Source organism: Paroedura picta, chromosome 7, assembly GCF_049243985.1.
Source record: "Paroedura picta isolate Pp20150507F chromosome 7, Ppicta_v3.0, whole genome shotgun sequence".
Lineage (NCBI taxonomy): Eukaryota > Metazoa > Chordata > Lepidosauria > Squamata > Gekkonidae > Paroedura > Paroedura picta.
The window spans coordinates 94,466,601-94,488,043 of record NC_135375.1 but is presented as its reverse complement, the minus strand read 5'-3'; the positions used below and the strand labels follow the sequence as shown (position 1 = coordinate 94,488,043).

General features: G+C 44.0%; 1 protein-coding gene across 2 annotated transcripts in view; it reads left to right on the top strand.

The window, feature by feature from the left end:
• The window catches only part of DNAH6 (dynein axonemal heavy chain 6), a 212,847-nt gene that overhangs the window by 37,674 nt on the left and 153,730 nt on the right, over positions 1 to 21,443 (top strand). For both annotated transcript variants that reach the window (XM_077345452.1, XM_077345451.1), the window contains exons 21-33: positions 585 to 704; positions 3,345 to 3,525; positions 4,528 to 4,624; positions 5,633 to 5,828; positions 8,092 to 8,256; positions 9,165 to 9,278; positions 11,601 to 11,726; positions 11,824 to 11,979; positions 13,182 to 13,343; positions 14,820 to 14,957; positions 15,085 to 15,252; positions 18,492 to 18,640; positions 20,901 to 21,008. In XM_077345452.1, coding sequence (XP_077201567.1) covers positions 585 to 704; positions 3,345 to 3,525; positions 4,528 to 4,624; positions 5,633 to 5,828; positions 8,092 to 8,256; positions 9,165 to 9,278; positions 11,601 to 11,726; positions 11,824 to 11,979; positions 13,182 to 13,343; positions 14,820 to 14,957; positions 15,085 to 15,252; positions 18,492 to 18,640; positions 20,901 to 21,008 — 1,880 coding nt within the window. The remainder of the gene's footprint in view (positions 1 to 584; positions 705 to 3,344; positions 3,526 to 4,527; positions 4,625 to 5,632; positions 5,829 to 8,091; positions 8,257 to 9,164; positions 9,279 to 11,600; positions 11,727 to 11,823; positions 11,980 to 13,181; positions 13,344 to 14,819; positions 14,958 to 15,084; positions 15,253 to 18,491; positions 18,641 to 20,900; positions 21,009 to 21,443) is intronic.

Here is a 21,443-nt window from a genome sequence, read left to right as displayed (position 1 = left end):
CAGGGACCAGTACTGGTCCATAGATCAGTCAGTACCAGGCTGCGGCTCCTCCTCGTCCTCCTCCCTGGCTGCTGCCTCGGGGGCTGCCCTGCCACTCTGCCACTGACTCATCTTTGGTGCTCACCAGCGGCCGCCATGGCTGCAGCTCCCCCTCAGCATGGCACTGCGCAGCTGCTGCTGGCAGCACTCCCCCAGCGGGTGGCAGGAAGTCAAAGCCGTTGGCAGGAAAGCAAGTGGAGCAGGGGCTCAGGTGGCAGCGACGTCCCTCGGCAGAAGACTACCCCTCCCCCAGGCCTCAGTAAAATTGTCAAGCATTGACCGGTCCCCGGTGATAAAAAGGTTGGGGACCACTGGTGTAGACAATTAATTAATAATAATATCAACAACAATAACAACCTAACCTGAAAGAAAAAAATATTTTATTTTTGTTGCCATTTCCAAGAAGTGCAACATAAAAACAGGAGAAAGACCCCTTTCCAAAACAGCCTTTTGTATGCTGAGAAACATATTCAAAAGGGCTGGCTTATTTATTAATTAAATGTATCAAACTCAGCCAATCAAAAATCCTTTATTTCAACTTCAAGGTCCTCCTGGACGACAGTACTATTAACATAGCGACAATAGCCTCTTCACGATACGTCGGCCCTCTCAAAACACGTGTTGATGAATGGCAGAAGCAGCTCGCTTTGTTCAACCAGACCTTGGTGAGTGTTGCACCACAAAAAAATGCCTTATTGTCTTTTGATGCCTGCCTTAAGGCAGAGGGGTAACCTTGAAAACATCTCATTTGCACCTAAATGGTACCTGAAAACTGCAGTTGCTGGATGGTTGCAAATTGATATAAATTACTAAGGGTGCACAGTGAGAAACTTCAGTGATACGGTTGTCTAGTCTTTCTTGTGTAAGAGAAGTGGCCAGGAGGCCCCAGTAATCCCAGAAGGAGTAATAGGATTGTAAGATTATATCTATTTGGTAGTGATGACAATAGAGTGACATTTATAATGTGCCTTCAATTTTTGGCAAGCTGGTGTTTAAACATCAGTTCTGTGGCAGACGAATAACCTTTTTGATCAGCCATTTTTTGTTTGGGCATTCACAGCCTGAAAAAGAGTCACGCCTTTGGCATTATTTGCAGATAATGCTAAATTAACTGAAGATACGTGAACCATTTTTTAACAGGGTCTCGAAAGTAAACTCTAGTTGATGAGGATAACTGCTGTTCAGCAGTGAAAAGCACAAGAAGAATTATTCTGAGGGCAGATAATCATTCTGCTTATGACATTTTGGTTTTACTATGGGGGGAAAAGGATGTTGAAAGAACAGTGTCTAGTACTGTCCCCCAAACCATAGGTATAGAATATTTATATCCTGCTCCCCACCTCGCCCCGTGGGGACCCAAAGCTACCAGTGCAGAAGTAACAGGAAAAGGGGAGAAGCTTCTGAGTGCTGAGCAGCTCATAGGGAATATTCTGCCCGTCTTCAGGCTAAGAACTGAAGGACAAGAGAGACCTCTTCAGTTCGTGCTTCTAGTTATGCCCAGATCATAAGAACTGGGGAGCAAGGAGAACTAATTTGGTCAGCTGTTATTTAGCTAGCCAGCAGGATCTTCTCCAGGTCATCCCTACCAGACTCCAAAAAGGATACCAAAGTATTAGATGAGTATCAACAGGATAGAAGGGCGTTGCAGAGACCATCCAGATTTTGACACCCATGCTTTAATCAGCAACATTGTCAACATGTGCTACAAAGTGCCTCCCCATTCCCATTAGCAGAGGAGGGGGGGAGTAGAATGCAGGGAGTACCTCTTTTATTGGAAAACTCACACCTTGAGTAAAACTAAAATGTGTCTGTTTTATACTGGGAGTACCACCAGTTTCAACCCATGCCCACACTTACTTGGAATAGATACATATGAGCTCCTGATTGCTAGGCTCCTGAAAGGATAAAATATGAAAAATTATATTCACTTGAGTAGCTGGGTTGGTCTGAAGTTGCAGAACAACGTTTCAGTCCAGTGGCACCTTCAAGACCAATAAAGTTTTGTTCAATGTACAAGCTTGCGTGTGCATGCATACTTCTTCATCTATAGTGTATGTTTGCACACTAAAGTTTGCACACTAAAGAATAAAATAAGTAAAGATGATTAAGGACAGAGGCAAGGATAATGCTGCCCATCCAAGGAAAATCTTTAAAGATTGCAGCATTTTTCACTTAATATGGCTGAAAAATGGTGCATGAAGTCAAGGAATTAGGAGTATCTGCTGTGCAGAAGATGAGAATGTCCACTTATAAATTGAGGCAGATTGTTAGAGACCCTGTTGTTCTCTTATAAAGGTAAAGGTATCCCCTGTGCAAGCATCAAGTCATGTCTGACCCTCGGGGTGATGCCCTCCAGCGTTTTCATGGCAGACTCAATACGGGGTGGTTTGCCAGTGCCTTCCCCAGTCATTACCGTTTACCCCCCAGCAAGCTGGGTACTCATTTTACCGACCTCGGAAGGATGGAAGGCTGAGTCAACCTTGAGCCGGCTGCTGGGATTGAACTCTCAGCCTCATGGGCAGCGCTTTCAGATGGCTGCCTTACCACTCTGCGCCACAAGAGGCTCTGTTGTTCTCTTATGCATGAGTTATATAAGCATGCATTCTGCACCACTAATTGGAAGAATATTAGAGTGGTTACATGTTGAGTTGTAAACTAATATCTTAACTACAGACATACTCACTATGAACTGAGTTAAACTGCTCTCTTCCTTCCTGAACTGCAGGGGCGTTTTCTTGCATTGGCAGAAAGACTAAAGCCTGAGTACCAAAGCACCATCAATATTTCATTTTTATTTATTTATTAGATTTTTATATCGTCATTCCGCATTGCTCAGGGCAGTTTATAAATAACATCACGGGGGGAGGGGGATACATGAAACGATCTAACATATAACATAGTCAACTACAACAACAGTAATCTAACAGTGGTTCTAAATAACACAATTTCAGTGATCTTAAACAACAACAATATAACAGGAACGGTAACTTAGCTAAGGCCCCCAGAGAAGTCAGACTGGTTTAGGCCATGGAGGGGATGTCTGAGGGGGACCTGCGAATGTTCCTTGGGTTTGGTCAGTCTCAGGCTGATGCCTGGTGGAGGGGCCCCCTTTTGCAGGCCCTGCGGAATTGTGGGAGTTCAGGCAGGGCCCTGTTGGAAGAAATATGCTGCATTGGCTTGGTTCTTTTTTTTTTTTTAATGCAGCAGTAATGCAGTCACTTGAGAATCACAAAGCCAGTCCTGCTCTGTGTTTTTTTTTTCTAATTTAAAGGCTGTTTCAAAGCATTTCTTTATTTGTTTTCCAGGAAGAATGGCTCACATGTCAGAGAAACTGGCTCTACTTGGAAAGTATTTTCAGCGCTCCTGATATTCAGAGGCAGCTGCCGGCAGAAGCCAAGATGTTCCTGCAGGTGGACAAATCCTGGAAGGAAGTTATGAGAAAAGTGAATCGTCTGCCAAACGCCCTCCGAGCAGCTACCCAGCCTGGTATTAACATGTCTAAGTAGCAGCCTCCTGGCCGTAATGGAATAAGATCCTTGTATGTAATGTCTGAGAAAAAAAACACACAGACAGTACATACTGTACCAGGAATTATTGACACTATTTTTAATGCCAATATTTGTCTTGTGGGGTATTTTAATCTATTGCAGTGATGTTCAACAGTTAATCAGTTTAATACGTGTAGACAAATTAGTGGGGATATTAGTCTGCTTTATCTTTTAAAAATATACATACAAACAAGCCTTCTCAGACTTATCCAACAGTTTCTTCTTGTGATATCAGTATTATTGCTTCATGTAGTTTTTGTTTCTTTGTTTTACTGTATTTTTTCCCTGTCCCTGAGCCAGCTTGGTGTACTGGTTAGGAGTGCGGACTTCTAATCTGGTGAGCCTTCTAATCTGGTGGGTACACAAGAGAGGGCCTTTTCAGTGGCAGCCCCACAAAAGCAGAACCATCTTTTCAAGGAGTTTTATCTGCCCCCTTCACTCTTGATCTTCGAGAAGCAGTGGAAGACTGTTTTATACAGAGGGGGATTCAATTTGTATAATTTTCTGCCTATTGACAGTTTTAAATCATAATTTTTATGTGTTTTATATATTTCTATACTTTTATGTTCAGTTTACATTGTAAGACAATTTGAGTTCCACAAGATAGAAAGGCAGCTCATAAATATTTTAAATAGCAGAGTAGTTGAGCAGTGGAATGGACTGCCTAAAGAGGCGGTCTTTAAGTAGCAACTGGCCACATACTTATCCTGGATGCTTTAGGCTGATCCTGCCTTGAGCAGGGGGTTGGACTATATGGCCTTTATGGCCCCTTCCAACTCTAGGAGTCTATGATTCTTAAATACATTTCATTAGAGTGCATGACATTTAAAGGCAGTCTGTATTACCATTTTCTTTTCCTTCTCCGCTTTCGATCCAGTACACATGCATGCCTTTTTATTTTCAGTGTGCAAGTTTATTAAATGTTGTTTCTCTGACACAGGCCTGTTAGAGACCTTCCAGAATAACAATGCCCTTCTTGATCAGATTCAGAAATGCCTGGAGGCCTATTTGGAGTCCAAGAGAGTTATCTTCCCCAGGTGAGTTTTGACTGAGTAACAAGAGAATGAAGTTTGAACATAATAATGAAGGATATGGTCTTGCTACAGCTGAGCATTTTGTAGTCCGGTTGATCTCAGGGAAAGAGTCAAACATTGCTTTCATTGTGAAAGGTAATTATTTTCATTCCTGTCAATTAGAACTTAAATATGTTCAATTTCAGCTGGATCACTCTCCTTAGTTTTTTGTTTTAAGTTGTTGGCAGTGACGAAGAAGAGCTGGTTCTTACATTTTCTCTACATGAAGGAGTCTCAAAGTGGCTTACAATCCTCTTCATTTCCTCTCTCCACAACAGAAACCCAGTGGGGGAGGTGAGGCTGAGAGAGCCCTGATATTACTGCTCAATCAGAACAGCTTTATCAGTGCTGTGGCCAGCTCAAGGTCACCAAGCTGGCTGCATGTGGGGGAGTGCAGAATTGAACCCGGCTCGCCAGATTAGAAGTCCGCACTCCTAACCACTACACCAAACTGTGCAGTCTAACTGCTTATTTAGTCTCCAGTCTTAATATTTGTTTATTAATACGTTCCACTGAAAGAAGTGAACATAATTTAATTTAGAATAGATGCCTGCCCATAGCCCGAGCTAGCCCAATCCTATCAGATCTTGGCTGCTAAGCAGGGCGGTTCCTGGCTAGTATTTGGGAGGGAGACCTCCAAGGAAGGCCAGGGCTGTGATGTAGAGGCAGGCAATGACGAACCACCTCTGAACGTCTCTTGCCTGGGAAACCCAGTGGGGTAGCTGCATGTCAGCTGTGACTTGACGGCAAGCCAAAAAGGCCCCCTGCCTAAAATTATCTTGTTTCATATTGTTGTGGTTAGGTGCGAAGTCGTGTCCGACCCATCGCGACTCCATGGACAGTGATCTTCCAGGCCTTCCTGTCCTCTACCATTCCCTTGTTTCATATACGTATACATAAAATATATAAATAAGCAAAATGCACTCTTAGAAGCAGAATTTTTTAAACATTTCCCGTGTTGTCTACAAACAGGTTCTACTTTCTGTCGAACGATGAACTTTTGGAGATTTTGGCTCAGACTCGCAACCCGCAAGCTGTCCAGCCTCATTTAAGGAAGTGCTTTGATTCAATCGCTAAACTGGAATTCGCTTTTATGGCCCCGGCCGAGGGGGAAGAAAAGGTTCTCACCAACGACATTTTAGCAATGCTGTCGCCAGAAGGGGAGCGGGTAAGCAGTTGTTTAATGGTGGCCTCTCACGATGGACTGGGGAAGGACAGCTGGTATATTGGAAGTCGTGATGCATCATTCTCTCTGCCCCCTGCACTTCACATTACTCAGCTTGGCTTAGCCCAGTCCCAAATAGAAGCATTCAGATCCTCCTGGTACTCCTAACGACAGGAGGCTAAAAGGCAGGAAGATTCTCTTTCCTTCTTTTTTTATCTTTCCTTAGGGCACCATGGATGCTATGCTTTCTAATCGAAAGGCGTCCCATGGGTGTAGAATGGAGCATGCCGTGCTTCGCTGGGCACATAGACACACTGCAGAACTTTTGGAATTTAGAGGTTCCAAACTACTCATAGCGAGGGATGGAACTATGAGAGAATGGCAACCATTCACCTCTGTTATAAGAATCAACTTACTCCCTGCCTCTGCAGCTCTTTTTGCAGCTCTGCCTCATCATGTGCATCGGTCCCTTCCAGCATTCCGTTTCTTGGTCAGATTCAGAAGTAGGGGTGAAGGTGAAGAATAGGCCGATGGCTGATTCATCCATTCATCCATCGTTGTGTCTGATTGTGAAATCCCGGCACCCCAGTGTGGATAGCGAAAGCCACACACAAAAGGAAGATAAGGTTCTCCACAGCCAGGAGAAACTCCAGGCATGCAATGAATAATCTATTGCTCCCTAAGTCTTCTACTTAGGACCCCTGCTGAAGGATTAATCTAGTCTGTTCATGCTTCAGAGATGCAATAATCCAGTCTATTCATGCATCCCTGATAGGGCTTCGGAGTGACTGGTAAGGAAACTTTTTGCCATACCAGCCGTGTTGGAAAGAAAGTATCTGCTGTGGAGCCCTATCAAGATGGGATTAGATAAAAGGTCTTTTCTTCAAAAACTTCCCATCTGCCTGCAGCTGGTGGTTGACTGACATGTTCATATTTTTCTGTGACTTATAGAATCATAGAGTTGGAAGGAACCTCCAGGGTCATCTAGTCCAACTCCCCGCAGAATGCAGGAAATTCACAACTACCTGTTCACCCAAAGTGACCTGAATTCCATCCCCCCCCCCCCCAAACTACAATTTCTGGCCACTCTGACCTGAAGGAAATTTGCCTCCCCACCTCAAAGTGGTGATCGGCATTTCCCTGGGCATGCAAGAAAGGCCACAAGAGCCAAGCACCAACACAGTCCATTCTGCCCACCAATTTTACAATCTGCCTCTGTTCACACAGTCAGCATTTCTGTCAGATGGCTAACTAGCCTCTGTTTAAAAACTTCCAAAAAAGGAGAACCCTCCACTTTCTGAGGAAGTGGTAGGTTAGAATCATAGAATTCTAGAATCATAAAGTTGGAAGGGACCTTCAGGGTCATCTACTCCAACCCCCTGCACAATGCAGGGTTCTCCTTCTTTGGAAGTGGTTAAGCAGTGGCTCTTGTGGTGCAGAGTGGTAAGGCAGCAGACATGCAGTCTGAAAGCTTTGCCCATGAAGCTGGGAGTTCAATCCCAGCAGCCGGCTCAAGGTTGACTCAGCCTTCCATCCTTCTGAGGTCGGTAAAATGAGTACCCAGCTTGCTGGGTGGTAAACGGTAATGACTGGGGAAGGCACTGGCAAACCACCCCGTATTGAGTCTGCCATGAAAACGCTAGAGGGCGTCACCCCAAGGGTCAGACATGACCCGGTGCTTGCACAGGGGATACCTTTACCTAAGTAGGGGCTAGAGGCAGATTGTAAATTGTTGGGCAGTGCTTGGCTTTTGCAGCCCTGGAGCATACTCAGTTCTCATCAGGGTTTTTTGGGGTTCCCCCCACACTTTTGGTTAATTTACAAATTCATATGTTTTCTGCATAGCTGAGGATCCCCGAAGGATACATTAATGCCATGTGTGTCTATATGAATTGTTTTACTGCTTTTATGAGTGGCATGAGCCACCTACTTCACTTTGAGCTATCAGGAGATCTGGTTGCTCACTTTTTATTGTGGCGTTAATTATTGTTGCTGTTGTTATTGTTAGATTCATTACCTTCCACTCTCAGACAGGCTGGCTCATGCGTGGCGAGTTACATACAGACACTCGGAACAATAACTATCCCCAATTAAAACCCCGTAAAATAACAGAAAATACAAAAACCGAACAGCGGAAATAATGATACTCTGTTTAGACAGCCCCCACTAACAGCCAGGGTGGCTAGAAGAGGGGTGTGACAACCAACCACACCAATAGACCGGCATTTAAGGGAACTGAAATTATTGTTTGTTTGTTTTTTAAAAGGTCAGCTTAGGAAAAGGACTTAAGGCCAGAGGGAATGTCGAAGACTGGCTTGGCAAAGTGGAAGAAGCCATGTTCACTTCCCTCAGGCGCCTCAGCAAAGCCGCCATTGCCGATTATCAGAACAAAGAGAGAGAAGAATGGGTCGTGGCGGGACATCCCTCTCAGGTAATGGCAGTCATTTGAGCTCACAAGGTTGGTTTGTTTTTTCTGTCCTGTCGGCCTTGCTGAGTCCTGACCTGGATAGCCCAAGCTAGCCTAATCTCATCAGATCGCAGAGCATAGCAGGGTCTGCCTTGGTTACTGTTTGGATGGGAGACCTCCAAGGAAGACCAGGGTGATGCTGTGGAGGCAAGCAATGGCAGATCACCTCTGAACAACTCTTGCCTTGGAAATGCTATGGCAAGCTTTCTCAATTGGGGTTTCTCAGTGCCTCGGAAGCGTTTCGTGAATGGGTGAAAATTAATTCATTTTTAATTTAATTTTTAAATTTGTTAAAGAGTCATTGGGTGATATGACCATATATGGTCATGTAAACCTTGGCGGGGGGCCCTCCCAAAATGTCCAGTGATGGGCCTGGAGGGAGTGGGAAGGGGAGGGGTCCCAGGTGGGTGTGTACACAACTATACTCCTCAACCATATTCTCCATGATTGCGCCATTTCTAGTGTTTCTGGCAAGTTTCAGGGGGTTTCGACAGAAAAAAAGGTTCCAAGGGCTTTTCTGTGGTTTCTCCATAAGTCAGCTGGGACTTGATGTCATTTTCCACCACCAAACCTTGCTGAGTGTCCGTGATTATGATTGTGTTCTTAAAGCCGGACATGTCCATGTTCCTAGTTCCCTAATCAGTCCCCTTCAGTTGCCGCTTGTATCGTGGCTACACAGAACAAAGAAAAGGGCCAAGCTCAAGGGCTTCCATGCAGCACCCATTGAGTGCCTGGGAGCTGTACAAGAGGACACTCTTCTTGCATTGCTGGCATGCATTCGGTGGGACTTGTACAGGGGAAATGCAGAATACAGAATAGTACAGGAAAATACACTCTAGTGAAATGATATTTTCTGTGTTTTCTTTGTGCAGGTTGTGCTCACCATTTCTCAGCTCATGTGGTGCCGTGATCTTACCCAGTGCTTAGAAGGAGAGGATCTTGATCATTTAGAAGCTTTGGCAGAATTTGAAACTGAGAACTTTGATGTGAGTATTCATCCCTCTCATGAATATGATGGAATGTCTGTGTATTCTTGGCATGGTCTCTTTTACAAATAATCATAATCTATTCGAGGTAGTATCTTTTTACTTTAAAGGCAGGGATCACTTTTAAATTTATTTGCAGATTGCAGACAACTTAGGACTGTGCTCCATGCAAAATGCTTTCAGTCATGGGGCGGGGGATGAATTCTTTATCCAGAATCTGCTGAAGTTCTCACTTTTACGGTTCCATAACAGTCTGAAGAAGTGACTCATGAAAACTCATACCCTACCACAGATTTTGTTAGTCTTTAAGGTTTTACTGAACTCTTACTCTTTTTTTTTTTTTACATCACATGCTTAAATGAGTTGTCGTGGTGGTGTTAGTCACAAAATATGGCAACAGTCTGGTGTGTTTGAGGATGTTAGAATGTACGATACTCTTATTTCATTTTTATAATTTTTGTCCCTTTGTTTAATTTTTTAATATGCATTAGCATATGGTATTTGATTGGCTGACACATCTTGAATGTTTGGATTCTACAATTTATACCCATTAACTTTTGGGGGGGTTAATACTGTAGGTAAAAATACAGGTTACTAGGCATAATATTGTATAAGAAGAGGTGGCTATAGATTTTCCAACTGGACTAGTTAAATTTAAAATGTTAGATTTTAAACTGTATTACATTTAATTACTTGTATTTAATTTTTATTGTAAGCTGCCCTGAGCCCTTTTAAGGAATGGAGGGGTTAAAAGTCAAACAATAATTACGTAAGTAGAAGTTTCGTGCTGGAGGTTTTTATTAGAAGCCTTTTTAACATCCAGACTGTAAAAAGAGCTTCTGCCGATGGACAAGAGACATATTCGGCTTACCTGAATCCTTCACTTGAGGACATAAAACCAAACTAAAGAAACATTTAGAGGCTTCATGAAACAGTGAGCAGTCCCACAAACGATGCGGAGTCATGGACTGAAGCAGTTTTGCAATCTAGGAACTTTTTAAATAAATTGCAGGGAGCTTCCCTGTTCTCAAAATTAAAACCCTGTTTTCCTTAGGCTTTCTTCCCGCGATGGGGGAGGGGGGCATTCCTTCTGTAAGCCTTAGTGCTTCACCTATATATACAGTATATAATGTTTTATATGTATAAAATGTGCATAATAGTGGACAGTACTAGGAAATGTACAGGGGGAGTATGTCCCTCCTGGGTCTCCAAGATCTCTCAGCAAATAAATTAAAGCTTAATCCAGACAACAAGATGGACATTATGGATCTGTTCTGCTAGCGGAAGTGCTTTCTAGTGGCGGAAGGAATCTTCTCCTAATACAAAAGGCTGATTCTCTTGCATCGCAGGATCCTGCCTTCCGCTAGAAGAATGTGCTTCCGACTAAAAGGAACAAACCCACAACATCCATCTTTTTATGGCGAGACCGTTGGTTGGAAATACAACGAATTTAAGAATAGGTATATTGTTCGAGATGGATGGGGCTGTCACAGAAAGGTTACAATTGTTCCAAGGGGTTCCCATCCCTTGAAGCCTCTGCTCAGGTGTGTAGGCTGGCACAGGGCAGCGACTGCCTCATACAGACCCTCGGGTATTGTCAGTCAGTCAGTTTTATTTATAGTCATAGACCATCCAATAAAAAAAATGAGTATCTTTCCCATAACTGTCAGTTATGACATGGATAAAATTTGCATGGATAAGACAAATGTATATAAATATATTACAAGGATTCACTGTAAGTCACAGTTAATCTTTAACCGTTCCTTGCGGAGCGGAATAAATAAAGCCGTAAGGGCCCCAAAGGCGGGCCCTGTCCGGGATGAGGAAGAGTGTCGATAGGCCCCTTCCCCTGGACTGACAAGCGGAGGGCCCAATCGCGCCTCCCGATTGGCCCCTCCGCTTGTCAGTCCACCCCCAACCTGCCAATCCTCAAACGCCGCCGAAAATCCGGGAGCCACGGATCGCCTTCCCCGGGCCTGGGGAGCGTTTTCAAAGTACCAACGCCGACGAAAAACGCTCCCCAGGCCCCGGGGCAGTTCTGTCAGAACTCTCTCAGCCTCACAAACCTCTCTGCATATATGTTGTGAGGAGAGGAAGGAGGGGGTGATCATAAGCCACTTTGAGACTCCTTTGGGTAGTGAAAAGCAGAGTATAAAAACCAACTCTTCTTCTTCTTCTTCTTCTATTAACTTTCTCACTCCTGCCTATTCTCTGCCAAGAGAAAGAAAACTTTTTTCAAATTCAAGGTGAAAGTTTTGCTCAGTTCAGAGCTCCAAAGAAAAATGCATTTCCTCACAGTTCTTATTTGTTCTAATTTCACAGAGATTAAATGCACTGGCTTCACTAGTCCGTGGCATCCTGCCAAAGCTCCACAGAAATATCATAACGGCGCTCATAACGATTGATGTGCACGCAAGAGATATTGTTACTGAACTGGTACAGCAAAAGGTGTGTTAAAACTATGGATGTGGTATTTGCGCCTTTGCCATTTTTAAGCCCGCTTTTAAAATGAAGCTCTCACAGACGTTTTCCGTTATTTGTAAAGGTGGACTCTGTGGACAACTTCGATTGGCAAAGACAGCTGCGTTACTATTGGGACCTTGATCTGGACAACTGTGTGGCTCGGATGGCGTTGTCCCAGTACACTTACGCTTACGAATACTTGGGGGCATGCCCACGATTAGTCATCACCCCACTTACAGTAAGACTTTGCGTTCGTCTCCACGCATGTACTTTAATGTGCAAAAAGCTTATGCTTGCTGTATAAATTGGTAATGAGTAGAGTCCATCGCTTCTGCACAGTTCTTTTCAAAAATGACCTTTTCATTTTAAAAAAACGCGTCTTCCAAAAGCTTATGAATAGGCAATGTGATCTGTTTAGAATTCCTCCTCTCAGAATTACTTCTGCCTGGGAGTGGAGATCAAAAGTCATTTGCAAGAGACTTTTAAGGTGGTCTGATAGGGCCGTCGTTTTTGCTGTCTCGCTGTTCGCTCTGTTCAAGGCTGTTTTGCAGGGTTTTGAAGTGCCAGGAAACCTCCAAACTCAGAGATGGTTATATATGTGACATGCAAGAGTGGTTCTTTCAGCACATCCTCATCTTTCTGGAAAACATTCTCATCTGCTGCCCCTCTTCTTTGAACAATGCAAAGCCGGTTCCAAGATAGCGAAGATAACCTTAGCTCTGTCTCACGCTAAATTATCATTTTAATAACCCTCAGCATTTAAAGCTCTTTTCTGCATTCACTCCTTCACGACTCCCACTTGTGGTATTGTGATGCTGTTTCATTTTTATGAATCCTGAGCTGTTTCAGTTGAGTGGTGCAGAAATTGCACACGTGTACTTCGACTGCATTCACTTGCAGAGGGTCTCAGAGCCTGACTTTTTCGTCTTGCCATCTTGGAACTCCATGTCTAGTATTTGGGATAGATTCAGTTTATCATTCTGGTGCTTTTGGCTGAACCCCTCGCTGCTCCCTCATGCATGGCACTATCACATGTGGCGGTTGTGGCGTATCACATGGGAAATTTCCCCCCATGTATCCTGTTGCTGATAGCTGGGCCTCATTGACAGTGACCTAACTCAGACACGAAACTACCTTATACTGCATCAGGCCATTGGTCCATCAAGTTCAGTATTGTCCACTCAGACTGGTGGCGCCTCTCTGGGATCCTGTTCAGAGGCCTTTCATATCACCTGCCGTGGATTGAACCTGGGACCTTATATATGCAAAGCACTGAGGCATGGCCCCTTCCCCACAAATCATATGCAGTGCAATCATTGGTTTCTAGGGTCAAAGTGCACCCCTGTTACAATCACACTGGTGTGTTGCGGTGTTGCCATTCTGTCGTACTCCATACTGATTCAGCACCCAAGGCCATGTTGTTTTCTTTGTGCTCATCAGGATCGCTGCTACCTCTGTCTGATGGGAGCATTGCAGCTGGACCTAGGGGGAGCCCCGGCCGGACCAGCTGGCACTGGCAAAACAGAGACCACTAAAGACCTGGCGAAAGCGCTTGCCATCCAGTGCGTTGTGTTCAACTGTTCAGATGGCTTGGATTATAAGGTACGGCACCCAAATATGCTCTTATACATTGGCTGTGTGAGAGAGGTTCTTATTCTGTAGCTGTTTATCCTTGTCAGTCTGAGTAGGGAACTGTTGTTTACGGTTTTGGAAAAACAAAACTATGTTTCTGTCAAACTCCGGGCAGTTTTTTTGTTCCGGCACAATGCGTCGTTGACCATGGGGTGTCATATTTGGGGTTGGCCGAAAGCAAGGGGTTGGAGACATGAACCGGTAGGACAATTGCGTTCAGAAAGATGGTCGGCTGGTTAATGAAGAATGTGGCCACTGACACCCAAGAACAAGATGATTATTCTTTTTGCAAGGTATCCACCGTCTCTGATAACTGAGAACTAAAAGTTGGCCTAAAGGTAAAGGTATCCTCTGTGCAAGCACTGAGTCATGTCTGACCCTTGGGGTGACGCCCTCTAGCATTTTCATGGCATACTCAATACGGGGTGGTTTGCCAGTGCCTACCAAAAGTTGGCCTAGCAGCCTAAATAACCTGGATTAGCCCAAGATCCTCAAAGCTTGGGAGCTAAGCAGTGTTGGCCAAGGTCAGTGCTTGGATAGGAGAATGCATTGATGGAGTGCTATGCAGAGGAAGGCATCTCTTGCCTTGAACACCCATGGGGGGAGTCACTGGGAGTTCTTTGAGATTTGATGTTTCATTATTCATTCATTCGAGACTTCATTCCACACACATTCAACACACTTTCAATGCACTTTAGAAGCTGATTTTCCTGTTTCGCACAAGAAAGTCCAGCTGAAAAAGCACATTGAAAGTGCATTATCCAACGTGTGCAGAATGAGCCTTGGAGTACACATGCAGCAGAATAAAACAATAGAATATATTGTACCAGTTCACACTGTGGACAAGGATTGTATTTTTGAATGCTCCCCTGCATGTACCTTTTTGTAAGTCTAAACCTACCACAGAGTGGATTGTGTTAGAATTGTTCAAATTGCCACCCTAGTTTTTCTATTGCAAAGAGTCTCTTGTTTGGGAGTGCTCTCAAAAAATGCCTCTGGCCCAGTAGCCTGGAACAGTACAATTCCATCTGACACCTCGGGATTCTATCACCTCACTTGGCTGCGTCTATAGGCCAGTCCTGAGAGTATATGATGTGATTAATTGTTCTTTGATTGTCCAATGGGTTCTCCTGCTGATGCTGAAACACAGATCGTATTAGGGTAAAACCCATCTAAGTCATCCTGCCTCTTTTTTGTATTGTACAACATCCACATGACAATGCACCTTTGCAGAAATCGATGCTTCTGCATTTGTTTTAGAGTGGAACCGTTTAGCAAAATGACTCAGACCTTGGTACCATCCGCAAGGAGGGAGAGGACATCAACAGCCCTCATGGAGACTGTTAATCCGCTTTAGTCTGTGTCAAGAGCCTGCTGCCTCACACTGTAGCTTATTGGAGATGCAAGGCTGAGACCCAATAAAACACATTCCTGTTGTTGTTTCAGATGATGGGACGTTTCTTCAGCGGCTTAGCGCAGTCTGGAGCATGGTGTTGCTTTGATGAATTTAATCGGATTGATATTGAAGTGCTCTCTGTGATTGCCCAACAGCTGATTACTATTCGGAATGCTAAAGCCGCAAAGGTGAGATCCGTAGTTTGGGAGGGTGATAGGATCTCTGATTCAGCTATTTAATTTCTTTACTGTCCTTTTTACTAGACAATGGGATTTTTTTAAAAAAGTAACATTTCTGCTTCTTCCCTTCCAACAGTTTTCTCGCTTTATGTTTGAAGGACGTGAAATAAAGTTGGTTATGACTTGTGCAGCATTCATTACCATGAATCCTGGCTATGCTGGGCGGACGGAGTTACCGGATAATCTGAAAGCTCTCTTCAGGCCGTTCTCAATGATGGTTCCAAACTATGCTTTGATTGCTGAGGTAACTTTTAAAGAGTGCATTGCTCAACATGGGGTGATATTTGGAGGAGGGAGGGGGGAAGCGATCCCTTTTTAAGAAGAAAGAAAGAACTTTTCTCATCCCGCCTGGCTAATATGAAAATGGACCCCTCTCAGTTCTCTGTGGAAGAAGAGAAGGGGGACAGAATCAACTTCCCTCTCTTTCAAAGGGTGGGAAGTCATATTGCTGCTGCTGCTGCTCACAGAGCGCTGGCCAGGAAACCTGCTGAGTGATTGCTGGGAGCCAGTAGGTCAGCTCTGGGAACTCTGGCTGATGGCGCCAAGGGGATGCAGTCAAGGTAGCTCTTTCTAGCTTGCAATCTGACCGGTGTTCATTCCCTTTTCCCCCTTGCAAAGGATTCCAGCATGCCATTCTGCATCTGTTGACAATAACCGCCCGTGGTTTTCAATTCAGTACTTGAAGTTCAGCTTTTGTGTGACACTATCCTTGAGTACCCAGCTTGCTTGGGGGTAAACGGTAATGACTGGGGAAGGCACTGGCAAACCACCCCGTATTGAGTCTGCCATGAAAACGCTGGAGGGCGTCACCCCAAGGGTCAGACATGACTCGGTGCTTGCACAGGGGATACCTTTACCTTTATCTTTGTTCAGCGGTTCTGCATGTTTTCCCAGGCCCCTTTCCACTCCATAATTTGCTACCCTGTAAGACATTAGCCAATTGTGCTTGGGAAGTATTTATCACATCGCTGTCAACTCCTTTGTGGAGGGCCACTAGATGCATGTCTTTCTGCCTATGCCCCCAAAGAACACTTCACTCCGCAAACTCCAACCAATTGGTGGTCCCTGGCCCCAATGAAATATGTCTGGCCTTAACTAGGTCCAAGATGTTTTCAGTCCTACGTGGTGGAATGAGCTTTTGAAAGAGATCTGGGCCCTATCAGAGGTGGCTCAGTTCCACAGAGTCTGTAAGACAGAGCTCTTCCTCCCAGCTTTTGGTTGGGGGCAGTGACCTCATGACATCTAATCCCTCCCCAATAAAACACTCCCACCCCCCCAAGATACTTTGGTCTGGAAAATACCTGCTGATAGAGACCAATTCTGGGAATTATGATGATAATATTTGATGCGTCTACTGGCTATAGATGCTGCTTTTATTAAAACGCTTTAAATGTTTTATGATGTAATTGTTTTAATAATTTTGTTATTAAATGTATGCTGCCTTGCGCTGGTTTGCAGGAGGACAGTCTAGAAACTGAATTAATAATAAAAATAAGAACCAATAAGGCAGCTTCTTGCTGTCTTTGGTGCAGAGCCCCATCCAGTAATGCCGTGATGTTGATTAGAACTCGTGTTGGGGCATTTGGGTGTTGCCTCTGTAGAATGCTTTTTTTTCTTTTTAACAAAAACTATTTTTAAAACCTTTGATAAGGGTGTCACTATATTGTTTTGAGGATATGAGATGTATTCCAGACTTTGCTACACCTGCTTTAGAAAAGGACTGTCAGTGGTGTGGTGTGTGTTGTTGAAGGAGGAAGAGATGGTTTGGTGAAAATGAGGGTCCCTGGGTTGCTAAAACTGAAGGACACCTATTTACTAGTATGCTTACTGGCAAAAGTAGTGTGAAAATGTTGGTGGTGGTGGTTTGCCATTGCCTTCCTCTGCACAATGGCCCTGGAATTCGTTGGTGGTCTCCCATCCCAATATTGAGCGGGCAACCCTGTTTAGCTTCTGAGCTCTGACAAGACTGGGCTAGCTTAGGTTATCCTCAGGTATCCATATAGCACTTACTCTGGGCCCCGCACTTACAGGAGCCCCCACAAGGTGCTTCCCCCAATGGATCAGGGCCATAGTCTTCCTTCCCCCTTTTCCTTCTTTAAGAGCACTCAGAGTGATACCCCTCTCCACTGCTGGGGGCCGATCCATCCCCAGTCTGGCTGCCTCTGCTACACTTGTACTCTGCTAGGAGCCTGAATCCTTACATGGACTCTGGTGCTACAGGCCCCGTAAATCCTTAAACCACTCCTGGCTATCCAGGTCAGGGCAGGCAGTTTGAGAATAAGGTTCTCCTTTAAGGATAAAATGACCACAGCGGTGTCGTTAGGAAGTCATATACAACCGCAGCTGTATCTCTTTTTCTAGTGTCGCCCTCGATATAAGAAACCTACTTTTAACTTCGGATTTTGAAATATTCGGACTCACTGCATATTGTGTAAAAAGACAGAATAAAAAATGACATCTTTTAAAAATACAGAGACGTAATTTGACGGGACGGGTTTTTCGTGCCGCCTGTGTGTCAGGGCAGAGTACAACTGGAGTGCTGATCTTGCTCTTTAAGAGTGGACTCATGTCCCTGTTTCTCATTGATTCCTTCGGAAAAGAAAGGCCATCAAATCACGTATGCTGTGTGTAAATAAGGGGCTGGGGGTCCTGTGAGAGACCCTCTTCCAGGACAACAGGGTAGAATTTTGCTGCCGTGTGTGTGTGAATCCTTGCTAACTTTGTAAAGGGGCTGAGATCTTCAGAGACATTGGGGACTACCCTTCTCCTGAGTTTTCTTTGTTTGGATTTGAATGTACGCTGGGCAATGGAAAAACACTGTCCCAAAGGGGCAAAGAGGATTTGACAGCGTCCAGAACTTCACCTCCCTACCCAAGCCCCACTCGCTTCAGCTTTACTTGTCTGCCAAATAATTAACTCCTCTCCCTGCTCTGCCTGTTCAGCTAGAGATCCAGGTGAGTTCTAAGGTTACAACACAGGAGAAGGGACGGATGTAATTAATTTTCCTCTTTGTATTATACTTTTCTGCTATTTCCCAACTGGAAATCCCTGCCTGATTCCTGAATTCCCCCGGCCTCTCTGTCTGCTTTAGTTAGACTGTATATCCTTTTCATTACAGAAGCACATTCCCAAAATGCTTGTGAAAGGTTACTCTTCTGCAGGTTGAATGTTCTAGGCATATTGGCACATTTATTTATTTAATATCGATTCGGTACAAGTGTAAAAACAGCTTTTCGGGTGCAAACCCTGTTGAATGCAAGCCCTCAATAGGATACTGAGTAGACCTTTGTGCGTTTGCACTGTTATTGTCACAAACAGAAGAAGCCCACATGTTTTAAGAGCCTGTAACGAGGCCTCATTACCTCAATTGTATGTTAGTATGGCTTCCCTTGGAACTGGAATATGGGCTTGCTGACGCACTTCTTCTGCCGGAGCTCTCTTTTGTTTTGTAATCGCTCCCCGCACGCCTTTTGTGCATTCCAGGTTATTTTGTATTCCGAAGGATTCGAATCGAGTAAAACGCTTGCGAGGAAGATGACGCAAATGTACAAGCTCTGCAGCGAGCAGCTGTCCCAACAGGATCACTATGATTTTGGAATGAGGGCTGTCAAATCCGTCTTAGTCATGGCAGGGTAAGGAGCCACGTGCTGTTTGACACCTAATTCTACTGTGAATCCTCTTTGCCAGCTTGGAAACGTGACAATATTTACACTCCTGTTTGGCAGGAGAAAGGAAGCTGCCCATTTTAATTATAGTCATTGGATGGGAATGTCAGGTTTTTTCACCGACTGAAGATCTGCAGGGTTTTAATGCACGCACATTAGCAAGCCCATGCTACTTCAGGACTAGGGAGATTCCTATGTTGTGAGGAAGCCCCATGTATGCGGGGAAGCCCCTGTATGTGCAGCAGGAATGCTGGATCCGTGTTGTGGCTGAGAGACTTGTGACACAGCAAGCGGAGAGCAGCCCACCGCTCATTCACGGAGCCCTGCCAGGGTTTTGATTCACCGGCTGTATTCGCTAATGGCCAGAATGGAAGGGAAGTCAAAATGCTCAGAGGTCACCTGATAGAGTTCAACACATGGCCGTGCTTGCCTTGGTGGGACGCCTGTTACATTAGCCTGATTTATGAAAATAGAAAATGATCTTGGGCGGATGAGTGAATTGACTCCCAAAGTCCTGGTATCATTCAGGACAATGAAAGTCTGCATTAACCAATATCACTTTTGAAGTAATACTCAAAGGGGCATAAGAGATTGGTCGAGGGAGGGGAGAGGAAGCAGTGGGAGATTTTTAATTAAGTTTTTGTAATTACAAAGTTATGTTCTTATGTTTGTTTGCTTGTATTTGAGCTCTCAAGTTGAAAAGTTGATTATTCCTGTATTTTGTCCCCTACAGTAGGGCAGAGCTAGTCAGCCTGTGGTCCTCCAGATGTCCATGGACTACAATTCCCATGGGCCCCTGCCAGCAAATGCTGGCAGGGGCTCATGGGAATTGTAGTCCATGGACATCTGGAGGACCACAGGCTGACTAGCTCTGCCCTACAGTGTTAAATCTGGAAATAGTAGAAATGTGTAGACCTTCCGACTAATTAGAGTAGGCACTATGCATCCTCTATGGAAGATACTGATGGGAGGAAGGGTATTCCGTGGATCTTGCAGCCAGTTCTGGACAAGAGTTTTTGTAAGGGGATTGTAAATGGGAGATAGGGAATTATGGTAGTAAAGGTTTGTTCGGAAACTTCAACCGGTGCAGAATTCTGCAACCAGGATGATAATTGGAGTTGGTTGTCGGGACCATATCACTCCAAACTTGGCCCTTCTACACAGGCTTCCAATCATTTCTGGACATAATCCAAGGTGCCTCTCATCAGCCTTTCTCAACTCTTTTACCATGGGGAGACCCCTATAACATTCTTCAGGCTTTGAGAAACCCCAGAAGTGTTACGATTGTGCAGAATATGGTTGGGAAACATAGTTGTGTACATGCCACCCAAGACCCCTCTCCTCCCCAAATTTTAAATATATATAAAACATTAACTCCCACCCATTTGGGAAACCCTTCCAGTGCCATCAAGAAGCCCCAGGGATTCATGAAACCCTGGTTAAGAAAGCCTGTTCTACATGGCTTGGGACCAGCTTGAATGAAGGACCACCTGCTGACTTGCAAAATGACCTATGGATAGGTTCCAGGGCCCTGCTTCAGGTGACCCTGCCTCCTGAGATTAGGCTGGTGGCAACCTGAAGAGAGCCTTCTCAATTGTGGTACTAAATCTACAAAACTGTCTTCCCAGAAAGACTCACCTGCCCCTCTCTTTTGCCATCTTTTGCCTGTGGGTAATGACCTGGTTTCCCCTGCCATTCCCTCAATGGTTCCTCCTTCCTGGCCTCTTTCTAATTGTCAGTTTTTTATGTACATGTATTTGGTTTGATTGCATTGCATGTGTATTGGGTTTAGATATGTGAAGGATAGGTTTTAAAAAGAAGTTTTTAAGGTGTGTTTTCATGGTGTATGTTTTTAATCCATCCGATGGCTCCGATGAAGTCAGAAGTGCAAGGTATACATTTGTAAACAAACAAACAAACAAACAAACAAATAAATAAATAAATAAATAAAACATTCTTTGTGGTACCTTAAAGTCAGAGTATTTTGCATCCTAAGTATTTGTGAGCAGATGAATTGATAAAAGTGAGATGTGTGTTTCGTAAAATTTTTGTCACAATAAATTTATTAATCTTTAAGTGCTACAAAGCTTTTTGTGTTTTTTGGCTATTCCTGTAGCATTTGCTACATCAAAGCAATCTTATTTATTTTGTTCAATGCTTGAACAGTCTCCTCCAATTTATAATAAATATAAAAAATAGCTCAAAATTTTTTTTTCTGTAAATTTAGGTCATTAAAGAGAGAGCATCCAAACCTGAATGAGGATGTTGTATTAATAAGAGCATTACGAGACTCCAATCTACCCAAATTTCTTACCGACGACGCTCTTTTGTTCAGGTACTTTTAAAACTAGTGTGTCCTTTCTGTCGTTGTAACATTGTTATTTTGCCACAAATATTTACCTAGTTGAACTGTCCAAATGATTTGCTTTTTGTTATTGCAAAATTAATTCTATAGCTTCCTAATCTGAAATAGAGAGGGTCACATTATTTCAGGGAGATTGGCTGTAAAAGTAAAATTTTTGCCCTAACAATGATTAACATTCAATCCATTCTATACAGTCTGATTCATTTGCCTCGGACGCACCATAGGATGGAATGAGAATGTCGTGCCAGATTGTACGTAGAAATTAGAAGGCAGTGTTTATCAGCGTCATTGTATTTCAGTGAGTTTTCTCTTAATGCATTATTGATCCGCAATGCATTATTGATCCAGCCTAGCACATTAGGTAACACATTAGTAGATCAGTTCTGTTGATTAATTTTGCAGTGA